Here is a 22,088-nt window from a genome sequence, read left to right as displayed (position 1 = left end):
TTTATTACACTTAACTTTGGAATCGTGATAATGTCAACATAATCGTTGATTCAGTACTACTAGACATTTTGAAAAGCTTCTAATCTTCTTTATCTTCCTGTGTGAATGTTTATTGACGGAAAGCCTAATTTTATATGTATCACGTCATGAGATTTCTGTGCACTGTGAAACACTGTTATGGTGTTTAGTTAGAGGTACGTCCCCTGAGGTGTAAAAGATGGAGCAATATATATATTTTTGTGTACAAAAGCTTTCTGAGGACACATCCTTATGTCAGGAAGAATGCATTAATGTATAAGTTATATCTGGGTTGAAAAAGATGAATGTCGATATCTTCAGAACTCGTATTGGAACTATCACCCGTCAAATCAGACTAGCGAGACACACACCACCTATGGCTGGACTTTTGATTTGTGATCTAGTGTTCACACAACAGCCACAGTTTTCATTCTATATTTTGCACCCTATCAAACTGTGAATATTGAACAAAATGACACGACAGTCTGATATATTTTTATTCGTGGGCTTTCTTATTACATTGTCTCTTAATTTCTCATCTACTTTGCACCGCCATAGTGATACCTTTGTACTAAATTGTACTGTTTTCTGAACCATGTCTGATGGAAACAACACGATAGAGCTTCGAGCAGAATATACACTTTTCATGTGAGAATATATCATAATTTAACAACAATATTATTTCACTGTTTCTCGGATATTTGTCCAAATGGCGTTCGTATGAATCTAGATAGAACGTTTATGTTGTTTCACTACTTGAACATATCCACTATGTTGGATGTAAAGGTTGGTCGTCCTGCCAGGCGGTGCATCCTGTACTCATCCCTGTATCTGACATCTGCAGGGAGCCAGTCAGCGGCAGGACTCAAGGCAAGATTAACACTCTGGAACAAATTCATAATAAGTGCATGAAACAGCCCTTGTATCATTGCATACGGGGCATGATGGACTAAAGTACAAAGGGCAGATGTTCAGAGAACTATTGTAACATGAGGAAATAAGCCATCTGCTATCCGCACCTCTGCCGGTGTCTTTACAAGATGTAAACAAGCCTTTTAGTGTAGTGCACACCATATCGATCGATGACCACACTCTCTTGGTAAGGTGTTAGACCAGGGAGAGGCCATACGATTGCCATTACGAGACCGATCCAGTCGCTTTTGACGTTAGGGAGACAACGTCTGACGAATAACAATGGCGAAACATACGTGATTGGGAACGTTATTGGTGAATTGTGCTTGTGCTACTTTGGTATCCGTCGTTGGTGACATTGAAAGAGGAAAGTCATACATATTTTATTTTTTATATATAGTAGCTGACAGACTCTAATATCCGAGTGAAACTGAGTTCCATGCCGGTGAAAAATCATTTCGGCCAGTTGCTGCGTGTAGGAAGCATGGATCTATTTTCCTTCGAAATAATTAATCTATCTTGCAATTCACGCCCGTCTAAGATACTAGCAGGGAAGTGTAACTGAAGTATGTTGTTTGTTTGTTTTTTTCTCTAAAATTCCTATCGTAATTTTATAAACCGTGAACGCAACCATATGTTCAAGAGCCAGGGTGTCTGACTATCTATAGAATAGACTGTCACCGCTGCGCGAGGCAGCTTTAGTTCGATCTTTATTCCGATGTTCACAGTAAGTTGAATCATTCATGTTAAATCATGGGTTTCTATCTTTGATTAACAATACACAAACATATTTTCCCTCTGCAACTTTGTGCACCTTATCTTTCTGTATAAGGTAAACGTAAACAACTCAATTGCAACATGACCTATTTGATCTTATTTGGGGAATCTGGAAGAGTTGACTGAGCTTGTAAACAGTGCAGTATGTTTCCATACCAGCTTATGTACCCAGAAGTAAATATTCAACAGCTAATCTTCAGGAAATCTCAGCAAAATGTCGCTCTTCAAATCTATACACCATCCTAAAATGACCCTGAATATATGGAAATATATTTCTTCTTCAGCAATGATGCTAGAAATCTGTGTTCTATAATATCCGAGACCATATCTTAGAGAACATAACACTAATTCTGATATATTTCCTTTTCTGAGATACTAGTGTCATAAAATGTATTTCAGTTGTTTCAAAATGTGGTCAAAGTCCTAACAAAAGTTGAAGAAACACAGATGAAAATGTCCTAAAGCTTTTCCCTCATGCAAACCAGCGTGCAATTAAATATGAAGCTAATTTTCGTAATAACCATGCATCAACAAACCTTGAACAATTTGTCCAAAGCCAACATCTTAATAATAGTTCATGCAACATTGATTAACCTCCTCAAAAGCTGATGTTTTATAGGAAGTATTACGTCAAATCCGGGTATGTTTCAATATTCATTTCTCCAGTTACATCCGAGAATTTGCAAGTTATTCTGTTCCAAGACTGAATAATGCCTGACCAGGGTGTGCCCAAAACCAACTTGTTCTTATTTTTTCAAACACTCTCGATGTTGAAATAGTGAGTGCGTGAGTTAATGTTTAACATCACATCGGCAACTTTGCAGCCATATCGTGACGAGAATGATTAATTATAAAAATACAAATGAATTAATAGCACACACATTGTAAAAACCTGTCAACGAAGGACAGTAACACACAGCGAAAAAAGTAAAACTAGTGATTAGCCCTAACACAATGTATCTATAGAGGACAATACAATATAAAAATGAGCCAAAAGCGTGTCAACAACTGAAGGATGTTGAGATTAGTACCAAGTTAGTACCAAGTGATTGCTCACCCATGATATGTCTATAGTGTTTGAATGTCTGGTTCTGCTTTCAAACCATATGAATCTAATATGTCAGTCAGTTAGGTATAATTATTCGTAATTAATTAGATTATTATTAATTTTATTACCTTTCTACGTTTTCTAAAGGATGAACTATTCTTAAAATTTATCTTGCTATCATTTCCAGTGAAGTAATTAAAATTACAGGTTTAATGACTGCATTATTCCTAAAAATGCACCAGTGTACCACTCCTGCACTGGTCATATAAAAACACACAACTCCTCAAATATTTGTACTATTAAACATGCGTGACAAATGTAAGAATATGTAAGATCGAAGGCAACAATATTACCACATTGTTCTTTAATGTACGAAGTTTTGCTGATTTTATCGTCCCTAACCGAAATCTACCCTTCTCGCCCGTCCAACTTTATGGTCTACCAACTCAATGTCCAGTATTGACTACACACAATAAACAAAAACAATTTCGTAGTAACCAAAAATGTGTTTATAACACTTGCCATGTCTTAAACTCCTACTTCTTATCATCTATTTGGTAGTGACTTTAAATGTGCGAAAGTGTGGAAATTCATGCAAATTCTCAACTTCGACCAGACGAAGGTTTTGAGAACGATGGTGCCGACAATTAACTGATCGTGAGGCCGACCGCATTCCTTGATCTGCCACATTTTTTTGTGTGCAACAAAATGGTTTTGTTGAAGATACTCAAATAACAACAGTGTATAATAGATATAACGAGTGTGAATGGCATAACTCCTAGCACATCGTTTCGGAGGGATCGTTTCATCCCGGAAATAAGTCTGACAAATCCACAATGCGCGCCCTGTCCGCTGAGTGGCCAAATTTCGATTGACAGAAAGGATCGGTCTATTATGTTTAAAACATTGACACAACCCAGTGGTCAATTCAGCTACAATATGTCCATTTAAATCCAATTGCCACAGTTCAAACTTTGCTCATTGGTCCAAGGATTGTGTCTTTTTCTTTATCATTGGCTAAACAAAGACGTTCTCCCAGACTAGAAGACGACAGCTCCATATCTGCTGCTGAGGACAAGAATATCCTATGGGCTTCGATATATTTTCAGAAACATAATGAATGCAATTAATTCATGATGTTATCCGATTTAACATGCCCACAGACACCTAAAATCGAATCATCCTCCAATTTTGGTGAAATTTAATCTCATTCAATGTCCTTGACACAGACCGATGCGATATCGTTTTGAATTGCCTGCTCATTGCATTTGATACAAGAGACGCTCTTGATAAATAACTCTTTCACCTTTTTGTTCCCTACAATGATCTTAAACAATGCATACAACAATATGTTAGTTATGTAATGGGACTGGTAAAAATGTATTTCATAATTGTTACCCAATTCATATACATCTACTCAACCTGTCATTGTAGGCGACGATGTCAGATCGGCCACGCGCGTTTCACACATGAATATTTAAGAAGAAAGGATCCTTCTTCATTCTGTGTCCCTTGTGATAAAAGAGCATACTTTGCCTGCATGTGTAGTGAGAGACCCATACGCCTAGTATCATATAGTTTGAAGAAGCATTAATAATAATCAAACGTTCAATTAAATCTTGCTTTTCAAAGGAAAGTAGATTGTACGATGTATTTGAAAAATTTGAATTTTGTTACAGATTATTGTGCTGTTCTCAACAGATGAGATTATTGACGGCGACTAACCTGTACTATAAATGGTAAGAGTGGTAGGCGAGCCCATCTGAATCAAGGCATATCACATCAACTCGTCTTTCAATTTCTAGATAATATTGGCTAGCACTGCACATAACCACTGGTAAAGAAAGTGACGATGCTAATGCTGCTGTGAATCATGCAGAAAGAACGCACCGCGAGTCGTATTGATGCCTAAGTAGGCATGGCGATCAAGCTTTGGTTTCTAGAGGTCTATTGCCTCGATAATGTAATCTTTATTGACATGACATAGTTGGGGTTTCCTATTTAAAACTATGATATCTATATCACTCTTTTTGCAGACAGACATAATAATAACTAACATGTTCTCATCTTGATAAGGCCGCTGTATTATTGCCAATGCGAGATACGTTTGAACTTACGAACTCACTAATCACTCATTCACTCAAATAAGCACATGGGTCTCTCTTGTTCCGAGCATAGGTAAGTGTAAAAACATATCACGCCGAGGATTAACCACTTCACCAAATTGATGGAGAGGTTCAGTTTGTTGTCTGTTAAACAAGACAAGTGATCATTGCTGTCAGCCAGTCATACCTCTCTGACACGTGACGCAGCGATTCTCTAAAAAACGCCTCGACTCAACCTCATATTTCCATGCATTACTGAATAGTGTTATATTTGCTCATCATGTTTCTTTAATATGCACTGAAATGTCAGGATTCACTTGAGAGTTTTATCATTTTCAGAAAGCTATGAAAGAATCACACCCGTCAGCATAGCAATGCGAAGTCTTTCTTACAACTGAACTGATTGTTCAATTCCGGCTTATGAGTATGTATATGAATTACAATAAAAAAACGATGGTTTGATCGTTGTCATTACGCCTACATATACACGGTTGTTTCATAGGAGAAGTGAGCAACAGCTGCATAACGTTTCGAAACACATTTCACAACTTTTAGCAAATAAGACTAGGGTGACTTTCACCCTGGATATACCAGGGTAAACACACAAAAAACATGGGATCAAGAAACGATCTGGTTCCATCTTTGTTTCTTTAGATCTGACGAAATGGATCAGACAATGTCCATTTGTGCATTAAGTCTAGATTACATAAGGACACGTATTACCTTCTTCAGGGAATTGGTCGCCATGTGCTTCCTGACAGTCAGGACCATGTAGACTGGTATCGGTACAAGGGGCAACACTGCAATGATCCACCCGATTGTAGAGGCGTAGCTGGGAAATTCGTACTTGCCATAGGTCGGTGGTTGGTAGCGGAGAAGTGCCAAGATGAAAGTGATCTGACAGAATGATATTGAGGACACATTTGGAATGCACGCAACTTTATCTGTAGTTAAATCGTTTCATTTAACATTCTTTTCACAATTTGCTGATTCAATATCATGAATAGGGCAGTGGTACCAATATCGGAAACTTATGAATAATGACCTTTTAGTCTGGAGTAAATATTGTCAGATATTATTATACTAAACATTTGTATAGTGCTGATGTCCAGTTCGCCAGGTCAACTGCTCAAGGGCGCTTTGTTTTTCCCCCTATAGTTAGATGTCCATCACAACGGCACATCGTATTTCCAGTTTCAAATCCCTGGGGATCATACAACTCTTGTAGCCGACTAGACGGACCGAGTTAATGTGGCTTTCCCATTAAAAACGTCCACTCTTCACAGCTAAGACAAATTATATAATGCCCACATATCCAATATGTTTGAAGCCGGTGTTCGGTGATCTTAATGTTATCAGAATATTGCGTTAATATAGAGGTGGCCTACATCAGTGCTCACTCACTGTTAAAACCGCTGGTGTCACAAATACCAAGAGAAATTTGATGAGGGGCGGTAGTCGTTTCCCACACATCATCTCGACGTCCTTGGCCATTTGAGTAATTCCTAAAATAAATAAGTAGGAAGGTGATTTGGAAGTAGTTGTCACATTCTGCACGTTTGCTCCTAATATACTCCCCATGAAAAGTGTAGACTCACTTAAAGCACTCACCATATGTTATGTTATACATACGTATATCTGTATGCATGGTTACAACGAAGATAAATTTCTTCACAAACTATGGGGAACCAAATGCAAAACGTATGCAGTTGAACTGCACGAGAATCATACATCAAATAGGCGAAACACACGTGCAAATATCAGGCATGTGAACAACTGCGTTTGGGTGTACATATTTGCTGAGAATTTCCAAAATTTTCTCGGAGACTCATAAATTTTTTAATTCAATTTGAAGTCTTTCAACGTTACGAATTCGTTTCACAACACATCAGTTCATGTGTAACTGTACCGTTACACAACATGGAACATTTAGCAAAATCTACCATACACAGGTGACTGAAGTTAGTGGCTATATTTTTCACCAGTGAATCTAAACCTCTGATGGTTAGTATATATCACATCAAGAAAATGGCATTTTTGTGTCTCGTTTGTCTGGGAACAGTGACGGGTGTCGTAAAAGACTAATATTAAGCACATACCGATGGTATGTGAGTGGTGTATACGAACCATATATGCACCCAACGGCAACACACTCCACTGTACAGAACACCATGGGTGCAAGAGAGGCTTCATACCAGTCCATCAGCTGGAACATGTACGGCCCTCCCTGCAATAGTTAGGTCTGTATGGTCACTCACACTACACGTGGCATATCATTTGTACTGTTCCCGCTTCCTGCTATTATTTACGTCTTATCTGGAGCGACAAACTTAACAATATTCCAGTTCCATCATGGCGGTCTTGTGATACAAAGACATGTGTCATCTACGTCATCCAGCTTGACCACCCGATCCTGCAAGTCGTCTCTTACGACAAGCATGGCTTGCAGACGATCGATCATAATACGGTTATTCTTTCATAAAGAAGGTTCTGTGATTAATGCATTGTGTTTTTCATTACTGTATCATCACCTGTGTGCAGAAGACGACGCCAAGAAGAAAGAACGTAAGGCAGAATCCTGCTGTTACTAACATCCTCCTCTTCCCCAAACGTTTCGGATACTGGTCCACCAACGCAGTCACTATCACTTCAGTACCCATGAACTACAATAGACGAAAGGTGTTACATGTTAACTGGAACTCAGTGTGTTCATGTATTTACTTATTTTGCATGGTTGTAGACTTGTTACGTATTGGACCATTATTAGATTAGGTGCATGTATCCAGATCTCTAGCCCAGACTTTACTGATTGGATATTTAACATCACTCTTCACTATTTCAGCTGTACTTTGTTGATAGTCTGGTGGTTCGTAAATGTATGACAACAGTCTACAAATACTCGAGTCGAGATCAGACAGTCCAGTGATTCCCATTTTGATTATCCATCTCCGCAATAGGGATACGATGTCGTACATAGACGTAGTCAGCAGGCCTGGCAACCGATCATGCCAGACTACTTTTACCAGTTGCTGACTGTATCCCTGAAGTCTACGAATCATATGATACAATATTTATACACATATCTGTCTACACAGTACCTGTTGATTTTCCATACCTCAGAATCTAAGCCAACCATTAACAACATCAGAAAGAACAGGAATGACCACAGCTGAGGGACCGGAAGTTGGGCCAGCGCGTCTGGGTAGGTTACAAATCCCAAACCTGGACCTTAGCACAAATATAGCTTAGTGAAAATATATGTGGTAAGCTTGTTGTTTTATTGTCTTTCACTGAAATACCGGGTCATAGAAAGCCGAAGTAATATCACCATACTAGGCACCACGTGAGTTACAGTAAGTTTGTTGCCTGCATGGACTCTAACTGGATTTACATCATCCCTTCTGCCAATGGCGAAAGTGAGCTATTTTAGTCCGTAATTAAAAAGGCAAATATAATGCATATTTAAAGTACATAAAAAGTATGATTAAGACATAAATACGGCGGAAGATCTGGAACTTACCTACCTCTTTCTCTACCAGAATTTAGGAAAATCAATATTTTAACGGGTTGCTGGCAGAAACAAGAGACATATTTTACACGTTGATACTTCTTTCCCTCAAATTCGAAGTAATTGTTGATTTTAATGTTTTTCATCGGGAGAGAAAATACTCACGCTTACATTGGACATTAAAGGTGCAACATTGAGTAAGTTAAGATTTTAAGTCACATTGCCAATATTTCAGCCACATCATGACCACTAAGACGTTTTAATGTAAAGGTAAATTGTAACCACCTGTCGCCAAATGACAGCAAAATAACAAAAATACTAATAGTACTATTTGCACTAAACAATATAAAACACGGCCAATACATCGCCAACAACTAAAGGTAGATCGCCATACTAAGGACCACGGGGACTTGCATTACTTTTGCTACCTGCATGGACCTTAGTTGGATTTACACCATCCCTAACGCCACTGGCGATGGCTGGAAGATTTAGCCTGTATTCAACACAACAAAAATTCTACGATTAAAAAGTATGATTGAGCAAATTGATATGGAAAGTTTTGGGGACTTACGTACCTACAGCATTGACAATTTTATGGATGGATCAGTATGAACCTGTCGCACAACCTGCAGTGCCGGACTTGCCTACCTGTCGAAACTACGTTCGCAATAGGGACACCTGTTTTCTGTGCCATCACTCCAAGAACAGCAAACGTCACCAGGCCAGAAAAGATGCTGGTTCCCTCCGATACCATGGTCAGAATGAGACAGTCTCTGTAAAATTATATTTGCCAATGAGCCATTCACGTGACACACCCCCATACAATATCATTGATGGGGAATCTTGATTCGCAAATTTCGTGATAAAGATATGGTCAATAACTAATATCACATTTTATATTTAAGAAAATCATTAATAAATTTCTAGATTACGTATATGCCTTACCTTTGTGATGGGCAGACTGGTTGTTAAAGCGTACGCTCGTCATGATTAAAACCCGGGTTGGATTTGCCCCAGTTTGGGTAAAATGTGTTAAACCCATTTCTGGTGTCGGCCGCACCGATGTTGCAGCATATTGCTCACTGTCTCACCCCTGAGCTCACGTACACGCCCCCTTCATATATGACACGGAATGTCGGAATGAACATGTCTGGAGATTCATTGAAATTCGAACTGACTTTAAAACTTCTTACTGCATTCCGAATGCATTCACACTATTCGGGTCAACTTTTGTAGCGCGCCCTAATGTCTCGATACTTTCGAGCTTTATTCGAAAGTGGAAAAATATTGAACCTCATCTGAGGTGCATTTGGACTACGGTCTTACTGCATTTTAGGTATTCGAGGGAGAATAGACAAAGAAAGCCATTTCAAATCCTGTTAGAATGTATCGAAAGTGTTTAAAGGTACCTCGACTGGTGCTAGACACGTGCAATATTCTTCGAATATATCGAAACGTTACGACTAAATTTGGAATACAACCCGAATACAACTCGAATACAGCCTGAACGTCCCGAATAATGTTCTTCAAATGAGCCCTGACGTCCTCACAACACCGCCGAATCGCACTAAATCAGTCACGAAAACGTCAGATTGCATTTCTGAGGTCTCATTCCTACAGAGCTGTAAAAAACGTGTGTAATTTGGCACTCTCTCCCGAATGTGGTTCTAATTTATCAAATGTCATTTCGAAATAAATGTGATGAACCCTTATTCAAGGAGACACTAAGGCAAGTTGGCTTTCTAATAAATGACTCAATCCAACTAACCTGAGACAAGGTTCGTGGAATTTTTTGTAGCTTGCCGCAGTCCCTATCATTCCCCAGCCAGGCCCTAGTGAGAAAAAAACTTGTAAACACGCTTCCAGCCATACCTGAAATGAGTCGGTTATTATAATGAGATGTATTACATCGCATCAGTGATATTGAAGTCCTCTCAGGAAGAGAACAGTAAATGCCATCTACAAAGTGAGTGAGTGAGTGCGTTAATATTTAACATCACATCGGCAATACCTCAGCCATATCGTGTCGAGAACATTTTATGCTGAAAAGAAATATATGTCCATTATAAAAGCCTGTCAACGAAGGACAATACATTAATTAGAATATCACAAATGCAATTAAAGCTAGCGTAGACGGTTAAAACTAATATCACCATTAGGACAATACAACATAAAAACAGGTTATAGATCGCCAACAAATGAAGGTAGATCATCATACTAGGGACCATGGGGACTTACACTACCTTTGACACCTAAATGGACCCCAGTTGGATTTACACCATCCCTTCAGCTGCTGGCGATTGTATGAAATGTTAGTCAACGAAACATTAATGGGTTTGAAATAGTCTGAACGTGGAATCATCAGTAACGCACCTGTATGTCACATAGTAACGCACCTGCACATCAAGCAGCTGTGTGAAGTCGGGAACGAGGAAGTATAGAACGCCGTTTACGGCTCCAGGTTTTAGCAACGTCGTGATGAAGATGGACAGCAGAAGAATGTACGGAAGCAGTGCAGTCACATACACAACCTAGTTTCAAAGAATGCTTTATTACCTATACTGACATCTTTTCAAACAAGAACCACACCTTTAAAATACATAGGTCATAATTCTATCTTTCAAGCTGACGATTTTTTCCCTAGAGGAGAAGAATCTTAGAGTTGTCTTACCTTGCCCGCAGACCTAATGCCATTGATCAGACATAGAAAAATAAGCACATAGGATGCAAAGAGGCACCCAACCATGTGCCACTGAACAGATCCCACGTCATCCAGGCCAGAAGAGATACTCAGTACATTGTACCTGAAAACAGAAACAGATTGACTGTAATCAGAACGCCTGAAGTATTTCATACATACGGGACAACTGCAAATTCCCAATACCTGTTACGTTCCAACGCTCTTCGGGATCAAAACCGGAGACAGACCTCTTTCAGTACATTATATCATAAGTGCACTGAATTCCTCTGACGTCACGACATCAGCGATGTGTCTGGCAAATCGTTTATTACTCATCAGAGACATTATTGATTCTAATTGTAAATGATATGCAAATGTAACAATATTCTACTTCATTCTTGCAATCAAAAATGTCTAAATGACATTTTCAGCATAGTAATCAAAATGACATTTTGGTTAGATCGTTCAAGAGAGGTGTTTGACAGGTTCTGGGTCTAAGTGAAAGGATATCCGTTGATCGAATTACTTGCTATTATTTTTCATTGCTAAGTCTACACACAATGTCCATCACAGTATGCTTGTTAGTGGCTGCATCCTAAAAAGAGGTTAAAGTACTGTAAGAAAATTAAAACTGGCCACATTTTTAATCGTAGAGTAAGTGTCTTTTTAATGTATGACTAGATTTCCTACATTTGCTAACAGCTGAAGAGATGATCTAAATCCAGCTTGGGTCCATGCAGGAAGCAGTATAGTATAAATCCCAATGTTCCCCTAGTATGGTGATCTACCTGTAGTTGTTGGTGATATATAGCCCGTACGTTATATTGTATTGTCACTAGTTTTAAATCGTAACTGTGATATTTTAGTTGATTTACTTTCCTTTGCCGACAGGTGTTTGTGGGGTATACACATTTCATTTCAATATCAAACATGTTCTCGTCACGATAATGTTGAAATGTTGCCGATGTGACGTTATCCCACTCACTCATTCATATAGCCCGTACTTTATATTGTATTGTCACTAGTTTTAAATCGTAACTGTGATATTTTAGTTGATTTACTTTCCTTTGCCGACAGGTGTTTGTGGGGTATACACATTTCATTTCAATATCAAACATGTTCTCGTCACGATAATGTTGAAATGTTGCCGATGTGACGTTATCCCACTCACTCATTCATATAGCCCGTACTTTATATTGTATTGTCACTAGTTTTAAATCGTAACTGTGATATTTTAGTTGATTTACTTTCCTTTGCCGACAGGTGTTTGTGGGGTATACACATTTCATTTCAATATCAAACATGTTCTCGCCACGATAAGGTTGAAATGTTGCCGATGTGACGTTATCCCACTCACTCATTCATATAGCCCGTACTTTATATTGTATTGTCACTAGTTTTAAATCGTAACTGTGATATTTTAGTTGATTTACTTTCCTTTGCCGACAGGTGTTTGTGGGGTATACACATTTCATTTCAATATCAAACATGTTCTCGCCACGATAAGGTTGAAATGTTGCCGATGTGACGTTATCCCACTCACTCATTCACTCACTCATAATAAGGCCCACCCACTTGTACCGTGTTATTTTTGGAATCCTGGGTCCGGGATTAAAGGGATTTTGCCAGTTGGTATAGGAGCAGAACAATTCGTCCTAAACGTTAGGTGAGTTTGCCATCACTGTCCAGCATCCATGTACATGACATTCAGTAAGGGTGGTTTCAGCCCTTTCAGTGAGAAATGTACCGAGGGAAAAATAAAAGATCACGTGAAAGGACAAGTGTTCCATTATTTCTTCCAAAATTTCAAATAGTCTGTGAAGAAACCTGGAAAAAATAAACGGAGCACTTGTGCTTTCTTGTTATCCCTTATTTTTTTCTCTCTAAGTATATGTCATCAATAGAGCATACCTAGTGACGCCCTTGTCTTAAATATACTATATATAATGGAAGGTGGAGTGGCGCAAATATATTTTAAAAGCTTGCAAAATGTTTTGAAGAGTGTTCAATACATAATTCTCATTTAGGCGCAGAATCATTCAGTCACACATTACACTTAGTAGTTGTAAGTGTCTTACTGCCAAAATTCCTCAGACGCGGAGTGAGCGAGCGTAACATTTTCCCAACGTTGTGCGACAGGAACTGTTATGTTAACAGTCGGGGTAGTTCCGTTGTTGCTGCTGTAGGTGACGTTCTTTAAGTCCTCCACACACAGGTCGGTGTTCCAGCTGTTGCCACAGGTTGTCCAAGGCAGGACGCTGGAGCAGGACTTGACCATGTAGTAGATAGGCCAGGCCAGGTAAAGGTTGTAATAAGATATGTAGAGGAATGTAAGTACTACACAACCAGTGCCAATCCCTGTGGGTGATAAGTAAACATCATGGCTTTCATAACTTACAAATGTATCCTTATTGATATGAATACTTCAGTTAAAATGCTGCTTCAAAACATTTATTGTTCCTGAAAAGAGTTTTCTGAAAAATAATCATCCAACTTAGTTCCCAAACTATGTATTATATAACATTTGTTGTACCTTGAGTTACAAACATCCAAGCGTGAACAACATCCATAGGACCTCACATGTCCTCAGCAGTTATGGATGTAATACATGTGATATCGGCTGATCAGGGGGGCAAAAGGTACAATGAACACTACTGCAAGGAAATTTCTTCATTTGCAAAACACATACATGCTGAGTATCTGGCCGAATCAGTACCTCATGGAGAACCAAAGCGAAAATCGTGGGTATAGATGGTGTCCCGAACATCACGATCAGATGGAGACATTGCAAATAAGATAATAAATGATTTCACAGAAATCATTAACTGATAATACAAGTCACTGGAAATATGCTTGTTGTTGGTGTTGTTTTCTAATGGTGAATGTTAACGCTTATCCGTTTTGATATTATATCAGATACTATAAATAAAGGTTTTTTAATGATCACTTCAAAAGAATAATTACGATGGGGTTGCAGAGTCAATAAAGCGGCAAGATCAGAAACTAATGCTATTTTAACAGGCTTAAAATTTATTAACAGACACTCTATAAACAACATATATTTTCTGACTCTCTTTCTTGCCTTCACGTCGTTAACTTTCTTTCTGTTGAACATCCACTTTTAACAAATATTATTGAACGATACAATGTTGTTGCTAGTGGACAATAGGGCATCGTCTTTTGCTGCTTAACTGCCGAATGCTGGTATTTCTGGCAACACAATCTTGCTCTCAAGGCAGCAGTCAACAAATCTCTGACACCACTTCTTTCTCCATGTACAAACTGTACAAATATCTTACATCGTCTGATCATTTAACTACTTATCTTGCCAGGACAATAATGCAGCTCCTGCGCATATCATGCATGTGTCTGGACATAAACATGTACAGAGTGTGAACAATTATTCACGCCTATCGGATGAACAACACAGGGGAGTAGGCAATCTGTTCTCTTCGACCGGAAATCAGTCTGCCATGCTTCCACGTTCGCTTCGCGCGACTTCACTCTATCCGTCGTCGGAAACCGTCAAAAGCCAAATCTACATCCGAAAGCATGTCGTGCACAAACACACCCAAAGCCTTGTCTAGTGCTTGTTGTTCACGCCATCTTCGGAAGTCCAATGTACGGTGGGACATTTCATATAAACATTGGCAATTCCTCTATGAGACCATGGAGACCGAGCCCGACACAAAACGTCTCCGATGTTGCCCGGTGTCCTCTCAGTGACCCTTCTGACGACGAGTAACTTTCACGTTAACAAATTTCCACTTCTGCAATTCTTTTTCGTGTTGATTAAGATTGAATTTTTAGTCAAAATCTGTATTTTCGGTCGTCGTGCAAGAAAAGCTATTCAAAATATCGCTCGAGCATTACCAGGGAGTTTACGTCCACACTGCCGTATTGTTGAATTCATACGCAGCATTACCAGGGAGTTTACGTCCACACTGCCGTATTGTTGAATTCATACGCAGCATTACCAGGGAGTTTACGTCCACACTGCCGTATTGTTGAATTCATACGCAGCATTACCAGGGAGTTTACGTCCACACTGCCGTATTGTTGAATTCATACGCAGCCATCACCTTTACGTCAATCGACAATAGCTGTTTTCATTTTACTTGGATTTTGTTGCTTCGAAATGAAAAGTTCGATACAAATGGATAATAAAGAAGTTAACACACTCGCGAGGAAGTGATTTTGTTTTTACGAAACGAGTGTCAGAAATATCAATTTTCCTTCGTTGTCGCTCGTGTTTTAAACTCTCTATATAATTCTTCAAAAACAACACCAAGGATATCTACAACGTACATTTAGTCTGTTCTTTCTACATCTGATGTGACCTCTGGAATTACATTCGCAGCTTTTATGTATCACTTCTAAATGCCGTTCAACGAATTCGGAAGATTAAACATCAGACATATACATGACGTGACAGTACGTTAGATAAGTAATGTATTAACTAACATGTTGAGGAAGGTGTTTCAATCGGCTCTTAATCTTATTTAATCTTATTTTACATGATCAACATTATTTAAGCCGCATAATACATCAAAATAAATCTTTCTCGGGCACATTTTTTTCTCGAATCGATAGGACCTTGACGAGGGCGACAGGATTTCTTAAAAGAATGATAATAACAATTACGCGGGAGGAATACATTTTTCCATTTTTTTTTATCAGAAATACTGTTTGAGAAGTTTAGCACACGATAATGAGTAGGAGATTCAGTCACAATCGTTCTTACAGACGCTCATTCTTATTGTGGGCAAATGGATGACCGAGGCGTTGCCGTGTCATTGTTTTAATGGTAATAGAATATATTACGTGCACAAATAAAAGTGACCCGCCGATGCCCGATGAAATATTTCACTGTATTTTAATTAGCCTTATTTACCTCGGAAGGAGTGGTAAGCACCAGCAGAAAGTGAGACTACGTGAGTTTACTGCACACATGACGTGTATACATAATTACTAACCATAGTCATAAACACATAATTACGATTCGATGTAGAAATTGAAGATTTTAATAGTTAAGGACCGAGTCTGACTGTCACAGCCTTCTGCATGAAGTCTTGGGGTTTAACCAGAAACTGCTACAAAAGTAATTTGGAGGATGTCTAGCCGTTTCACCAAATCACCTGGCTATTATTTATTCACAGGTTCGTCCCTAAACTTGCATCTGCATCAGAAGCGATGATTGTTATGGCTGATTTGCCTCATCCATATATTTTCCGTAACAGCTGGCCAGTTTATCAACGAGGTAATCATGGAAATAATAATACAGTATTCTTTACAGTCATGATACGTCAAATCAATTACACGTGTATCTAACCTTCTCGGCGCGTTTATGTCACCTCAATATATTCTGCAACAAGTAATCTAATTTGACATCAGTGTCCGACCGGTCGCATAATATCATTACGTTATTTGAAAACAACCATAGCGTGTTCTAACACGCACAGTCGTCGGATCATGCGTGACATATGCATAAAAATTATTATTAAAATAACATCTGCTACGAATGTCATGCAAATATAACAGTTTCTATTCTGTCTTGACGGAAATGCCTTTGTATATATTCATTTTCCTGATATCATTGCTTCTTGTATAGATTACATGGATTCATATGCATTAGCAACCGACCAGAGATAAACTGGCAAAAACTACATGAAAGACTGATGATTTGCCCTGTCGCAGACTGTCTATTACTGCTTGCGAAATGGTCTCTGGGTTTTGATACTTGTCTCACAGTCATCGGTTCCCAATTGCAAAGATCGATGCTCATGCCGTTGATCACTGGATTGTATGTTTCACACTCGGTTACTTACATACCGCCTTCATATATCTGGAATATTACTGCTTGCAGCGTAAAACTAAACTCTCTTTCACAATTTGTTTTGACCGTCGACAATGAAGACCAAGTTCTGTTCATTGACAAATTATCCGTCCTTCTTTCTTCGCGTAGCTTGTCTTTATTTTTTCCAGGGGAATGTTATCATCATCCCCGGAAGAGTCTTGATTACTCACTTTATCATTAAATTCTCCATCATTCATCCATCCATCTCCCTTGACGTGCATGTGTTATCTTGCACACACTGCCTAATGTGATCCTAGTTTTCACTGTAATACGGACTATAGTGCCCCTTTTTAACGTTACCTTCATCCTTTCGCTTTCTGTTTCCCCAACAACATACCTACGCCTATTTAATCAGCCACTGAGCTCTCATTAATCAGGCTTTATACTGACAAATAAACTACATTTAGTACATGGGCTGATATAGCTATTAAAGCAAGAATACCTTCTTGTAACAATTGACAACTAGTGTAGAAAACAGGTTTAAAAGTTTGATTTTTCCCTTAGACACAATGTATTGTTCAAAGTTACACTTCCTGTGCCTCCAATTAATTAATGAACCTTAAACATTTGATTGTTCCTGATAGAAAGCAATTATTAGGATGTGAAAAGAAAAAAACACTTTTGGTAATTACCTCCCACCACAAACACACACAAACACACACACACACACACACACACACACACACACACACACACACCGCACTCAGGCTGCAAACACCTTCCATTTAAATGTAAATAAGCTTTCAGAAAAAATATAGCCTTAACATTCAAAATTCCCCCGGGGAAGGGGAAAGGGAAGGTCAGCTATGTCAGCCCATGGATTAATTGTAAACTGTGTTCCAGTACGTATTGCTATATATTGGCAGCTTCACTTCTTCACATTGAGTGACTCTGATTGTTCATGTCATGGTTATGTACATACCTTCTAAAGTCTGTGCAAGGCAGTCTTGTGATTCACTGTAACTTGTTCATTGTTTGTTTAACATATTGTTGAATATTTTGGACTTGTATGTGTTATATTATGCTGGCTCAAAGTGGATCTATTACACCATTTGTCCCGCCAATTTATTAACCATAACGCAGTACGCAAAGCAATATAGCGATAATAACCTACATTCATTTTTCAACGCGAGTGAGTGAGTTAAACTTAATGTCACTTCGGCAATATTGATTTTCAGCCATATAGTAACAAGAAATGCTGTACATACACGATAAATATAATTATTTAAAAAAAGAAAACAGTCATAGACGGACTGTAAAATATCTAGAGTATCACGAAAAAGAGTAAAAAATAGCTAGCATATATTTTAAATTAAGAAAACTATTTTAGACAAAACAGTATAAAATACGGGCTGGAGATCGCCAACAAATGAATCACCACAGGCACTGTACTTGTGCCTCTGCTTCCTGCATGGACTCAAGCTGCAAGCAATTGTAGGCAAATGACAATGATACTACGAGCAATAAAGTGGAATGTTAAATTATACTTCGAATTTTTGGGGACTTACATATCCTCTATGGAGGGTAATAATTTTACGGTACTTCAGACTTCAACCCTTAGTGCTTATTTAAAATCCCGTATATACTCGTGTATTCAACTGCAGGTCTTTAGCAAAGTGACTGTTATCGTGTGATGTTGTCATTAATGGCAACCCACTGTGAAGTGAATGAGTGAGTCATTTGTTTTTAAGTCACACTCAGCAATATTCAAGCTATATGGCGGAGGACTGTAAAGAATCGAGTCTTGACTAGACAATCCAGTGATCAACAGCATAAGGGTGGATCTCAGTAGTGTTAAGCTAGTTTTAATCATGCTTTCTGTACTCAGCTAATTTGTACAGTCCTGATTATATATATGTCCTAGTGATCAGCTCTTTAGGTCTATCGGTCTACCTAGCTGGTACATACAAAATGAAATCAGATTTATAGTTTTTATACATTTATTTACAGATCCACCCCTCTGTAAATTTCAGACATAACACAACTTACGTTGAACGAAGCACAATATGTACAGAGAGGGTGATTTCGTCATTTTGGAGACGCTGTTCAGGAGCTAAAAGGGCCTCTTCCCATACTGCTTTCTCTTTGAGGGTGGTTTGCTTCCGGCTGCATAATGTTTCAATCTCGATTCAGTGAACATTTGCATTGACTACTAGGAATGTTATTGCCTAGAATAGATATTGGGATGCGCCTTGATGAAAATGTGGTTCAGGTAACTGTTGTATCCTTCTAAGGGGTTCTTGGTCTGTGGTTCCACGGGTGGGTGTGAACATCACCCGCTCACCACCGTTTGGTAATGTAGTATGCAAGGCTAGTGCACCGAGCACCATCTGGCTTTCTGGTGATGATGTTGACATAACTCCTCTCAACTGCCAGGAACTGCATTGCTGGGATTGATACCGTTGCCAAATAACCATTCCCTTGAGTAGGTTTCCAATGAACACTTTTCTTGATATTAGGGGCAGGGGTCATTTTAACCACGGAACATTTGCTAACACCATAGTAACACAGCTTTATTCTATTAGGAACTGATTTAGGTGTTGGGGAGGATTTGCTGGTCACCAGAGCGCATAATACTGTACGACCGTCTTAAACGTGCCACGAAACAAAGGGTGTCTACCATCTTAATGCTATAAAAAGGAACGTTTTATTGATGGCAATGTATTGTCTTTTTGTAGAGGCACAGTATCACTGACGATATTTCAATTTGGGTGGCGATCTCCTCTTGACCATGGATGGTGACACTTACCTGTAACAGTGTGTGGCATGAACGGTACATACGTTACATCAGGGTGTCGTGGCTTAATATAGCTTTCTTTTCTAAAACCTTCGTAAACTGATTTTGGTGGTAAGGGAAACTTTTCTGTTTGCATGAGAGCATGAAGGATCCAAGGGATGTCATAGTGTTAGGGAATAACAATGCACCAGCCCTTTTTCTCGAGCCTGGACCAAGCAATCCACTGATCAATATCATGAACATCAATTAACGCAATTGGGTTACGATGACATGTGACAAACATGTCAGTGAGTCTGACTTAATTACTGCAGTTGCCTGTTACTACTGTAGGTTGTACATATTTGCAACACATACCAAGTTAATCCACTTGAAAACCCAAGCAGCTGAAAATGTGAACTTATTTGAGAGTCATTTTGGTTTAAGTTTGGAAGTACAAAGTAGAACAAACTCTATTGATCACGACTTCCTTTATCCACGAGAGATACCTTTCGATGCAAATTCTTGTTCAGATGTCAAGTATCAAAAGATAAAAACAAAAATAATGCTCGAGGACGGTACTGGAATCTGTATCGAAGCGTCACTCCCGTGAATACTAGACGGTGTTATCCAGATTGTTCAAGAATCATAACACAGAATGCAGGTTTCAGTTCACCGGTGCAAATCAGATATCATAGATAAAGTCTGCACAATATGCGCAGTGTGTCTAAATAAAATTTGTTGAAATAAGATATATGTGTCAAACGTATTAAAAGAAATGTGTACTGGCCTTGGAACATGGGACAAAAACTCCAGACTTGTTTGACAGCCATTCCCGAGAACTGGGAGATTGCTGACTCCAGGAAAAACATTGGAAATCCAGCAACCAGGAGACAAACGATGAATGGAACCAAGAAAGCTCCTGAAAGAAGGTAGATTCTGATGTGCCATATATATATTCATTCAAAAACACCTGCTTTTGTCACAGACGAAGTCATACAATGGGCCATCAGGATTGTGATTTATTATTATATAATTTTTCAGAGTAAAATTAGCATGCACCAGACAGGGTGCGGGCGATCCTGGCACAGTCAGACTGGTCCGGGTAGTGGATGAGACTTGTCCCAGGAGACATTGGCGAGTCGGACCCCCAAGAACGTTCCAGAGAATATGTAGACTTCTACATTACCCACAGTGTCAGAAGGGCTGTGCCTCAAAAGGAGAACCCTGACACTCGCCTGGCCTGCACCAGAAGATCAAGAGTATTCAAGCCAATGGAACCGAGAACACTGGGGTGTCTGACGACAGTGAACTTGATAAGCATGCGAGACATTTCAAAAGCGAGGTCCGCATATTTAGAATTCTTTTCCTGAATCTTGCTGTCAGGTTGCTGTCGAAAGGGTCATAAGATACAATGATATAAATAAATGATATAAATAACTTAATTAGCTTATCAAAAAGGACAAGATCAGGTTTGCCTTTATTATGCATTACGTTCCTGGCGTGTCCAGAGATCTACAAGGGATGGACCGCCACAGTCGAAGCCACAGGCATGGTGAAGAGGCTAGCAGAAGAAACACGCCATGCAAGGATGGCTTTAAATGTGTCTGTTCGTACAAAAGAAGTGCATCCACTGACAAAGTGTTGGGCAATATCGGTAAATGTCATTATACAGTCGGCATTTCATGTTAATATTTTCACATTATAGGCTATTACGAGTGGGAAGTGACTTGTCGTGAGCAAAAGGACGCCCCTAGTTTCATACTTGAGACCTGCAGACGTCATCCAGGCGAGGGAGTTGGTTGGGTTGCTATTCTGTTCCCACACACTGCATGTACACATGATGCAAAGCCTCTCCACAAATTACCGACTCTGTGGACATTTCTTGAATACCTAGTTTCTTTCCATCGCTGTACCGTCCGAAAGCACATCGCCAACAACAAAATGAACATAAAGTTTAAGAACCCTGTTATCGCCAAATGCTTTCAAACGTTTTTTGAATTGATTGTGCCAGGATCGCACAAACCTTCTGTTTTTAATTTTTTTATCTGAATCGGTAGAACACAATAATAAAGATATAGAAATGCATTGTAATATAGAAGAATGTCAGGTTTACCTCCACCGTTCCTGTTGCAGATATATGGGAATCTGAGCAAATTGCTTAACCCGACACTGTAGCCCACCATCGTAAGCATGTAATCCAAGTGTCTGTGCCACGATTCTCTTTGTGGTCCAGGTTCGTTCCTACCTAACCCTTGGGTATGCCCTGTTCTCTTAGCAACCATTGGGTCTGTAATATCTCTTAATGATGTGGACATGGCTGTCCGTCTTGTCGTCGGAATCTAGAAAAAGCTAGACCAATGCGATAACGATATGAAATAGTAACCGTAGATTTTGGCATTTTATGGTTACAGATGACTGATTTCTACAGCTATATTACAATACGTTCGTCTGTTACAAAATAGTGAAA

General features: G+C 39.0%; 1 protein-coding gene across 1 annotated transcript; it reads right to left on the bottom strand.

The window, feature by feature from the left end:
• Positions 1 to 501: 501 nt before the first annotated feature.
• On the bottom strand, positions 502 to 21,843 carry LOC137256194 (sodium- and chloride-dependent glycine transporter 2-like). Its single transcript, XM_067793912.1, has 13 exons — positions 21,735 to 21,843; positions 20,409 to 20,540; positions 13,127 to 13,406; positions 11,040 to 11,172; positions 10,765 to 10,899; positions 10,137 to 10,240; positions 9,017 to 9,141; positions 7,976 to 8,088; positions 7,392 to 7,523; positions 6,988 to 7,087; positions 6,265 to 6,365; positions 5,584 to 5,757; positions 502 to 902 (listed from the first exon to the last, which is right to left on the bottom strand). The coding sequence occupies exons 1-13, from the start codon at positions 21,811 to 21,813 to the stop codon at positions 771 to 773; spliced, it is 1,740 nt and encodes a 579-aa protein (XP_067650013.1). The 5' UTR covers positions 21,814 to 21,843; the 3' UTR covers positions 502 to 770.
• Positions 21,844 to 22,088: the final 245 nt, after the last annotated feature.

The sequence above is a fragment of the Haliotis asinina genome, chromosome 11 (genome assembly GCF_037392515.1).
Source record: "Haliotis asinina isolate JCU_RB_2024 chromosome 11, JCU_Hal_asi_v2, whole genome shotgun sequence".
Taxonomy (NCBI): Eukaryota; Metazoa; Mollusca; class Gastropoda; order Lepetellida; family Haliotidae; genus Haliotis; species Haliotis asinina.
Note: the sequence above shows the minus strand (reverse complement) of the source record. Positions and strands in the feature narration are given on the sequence as shown.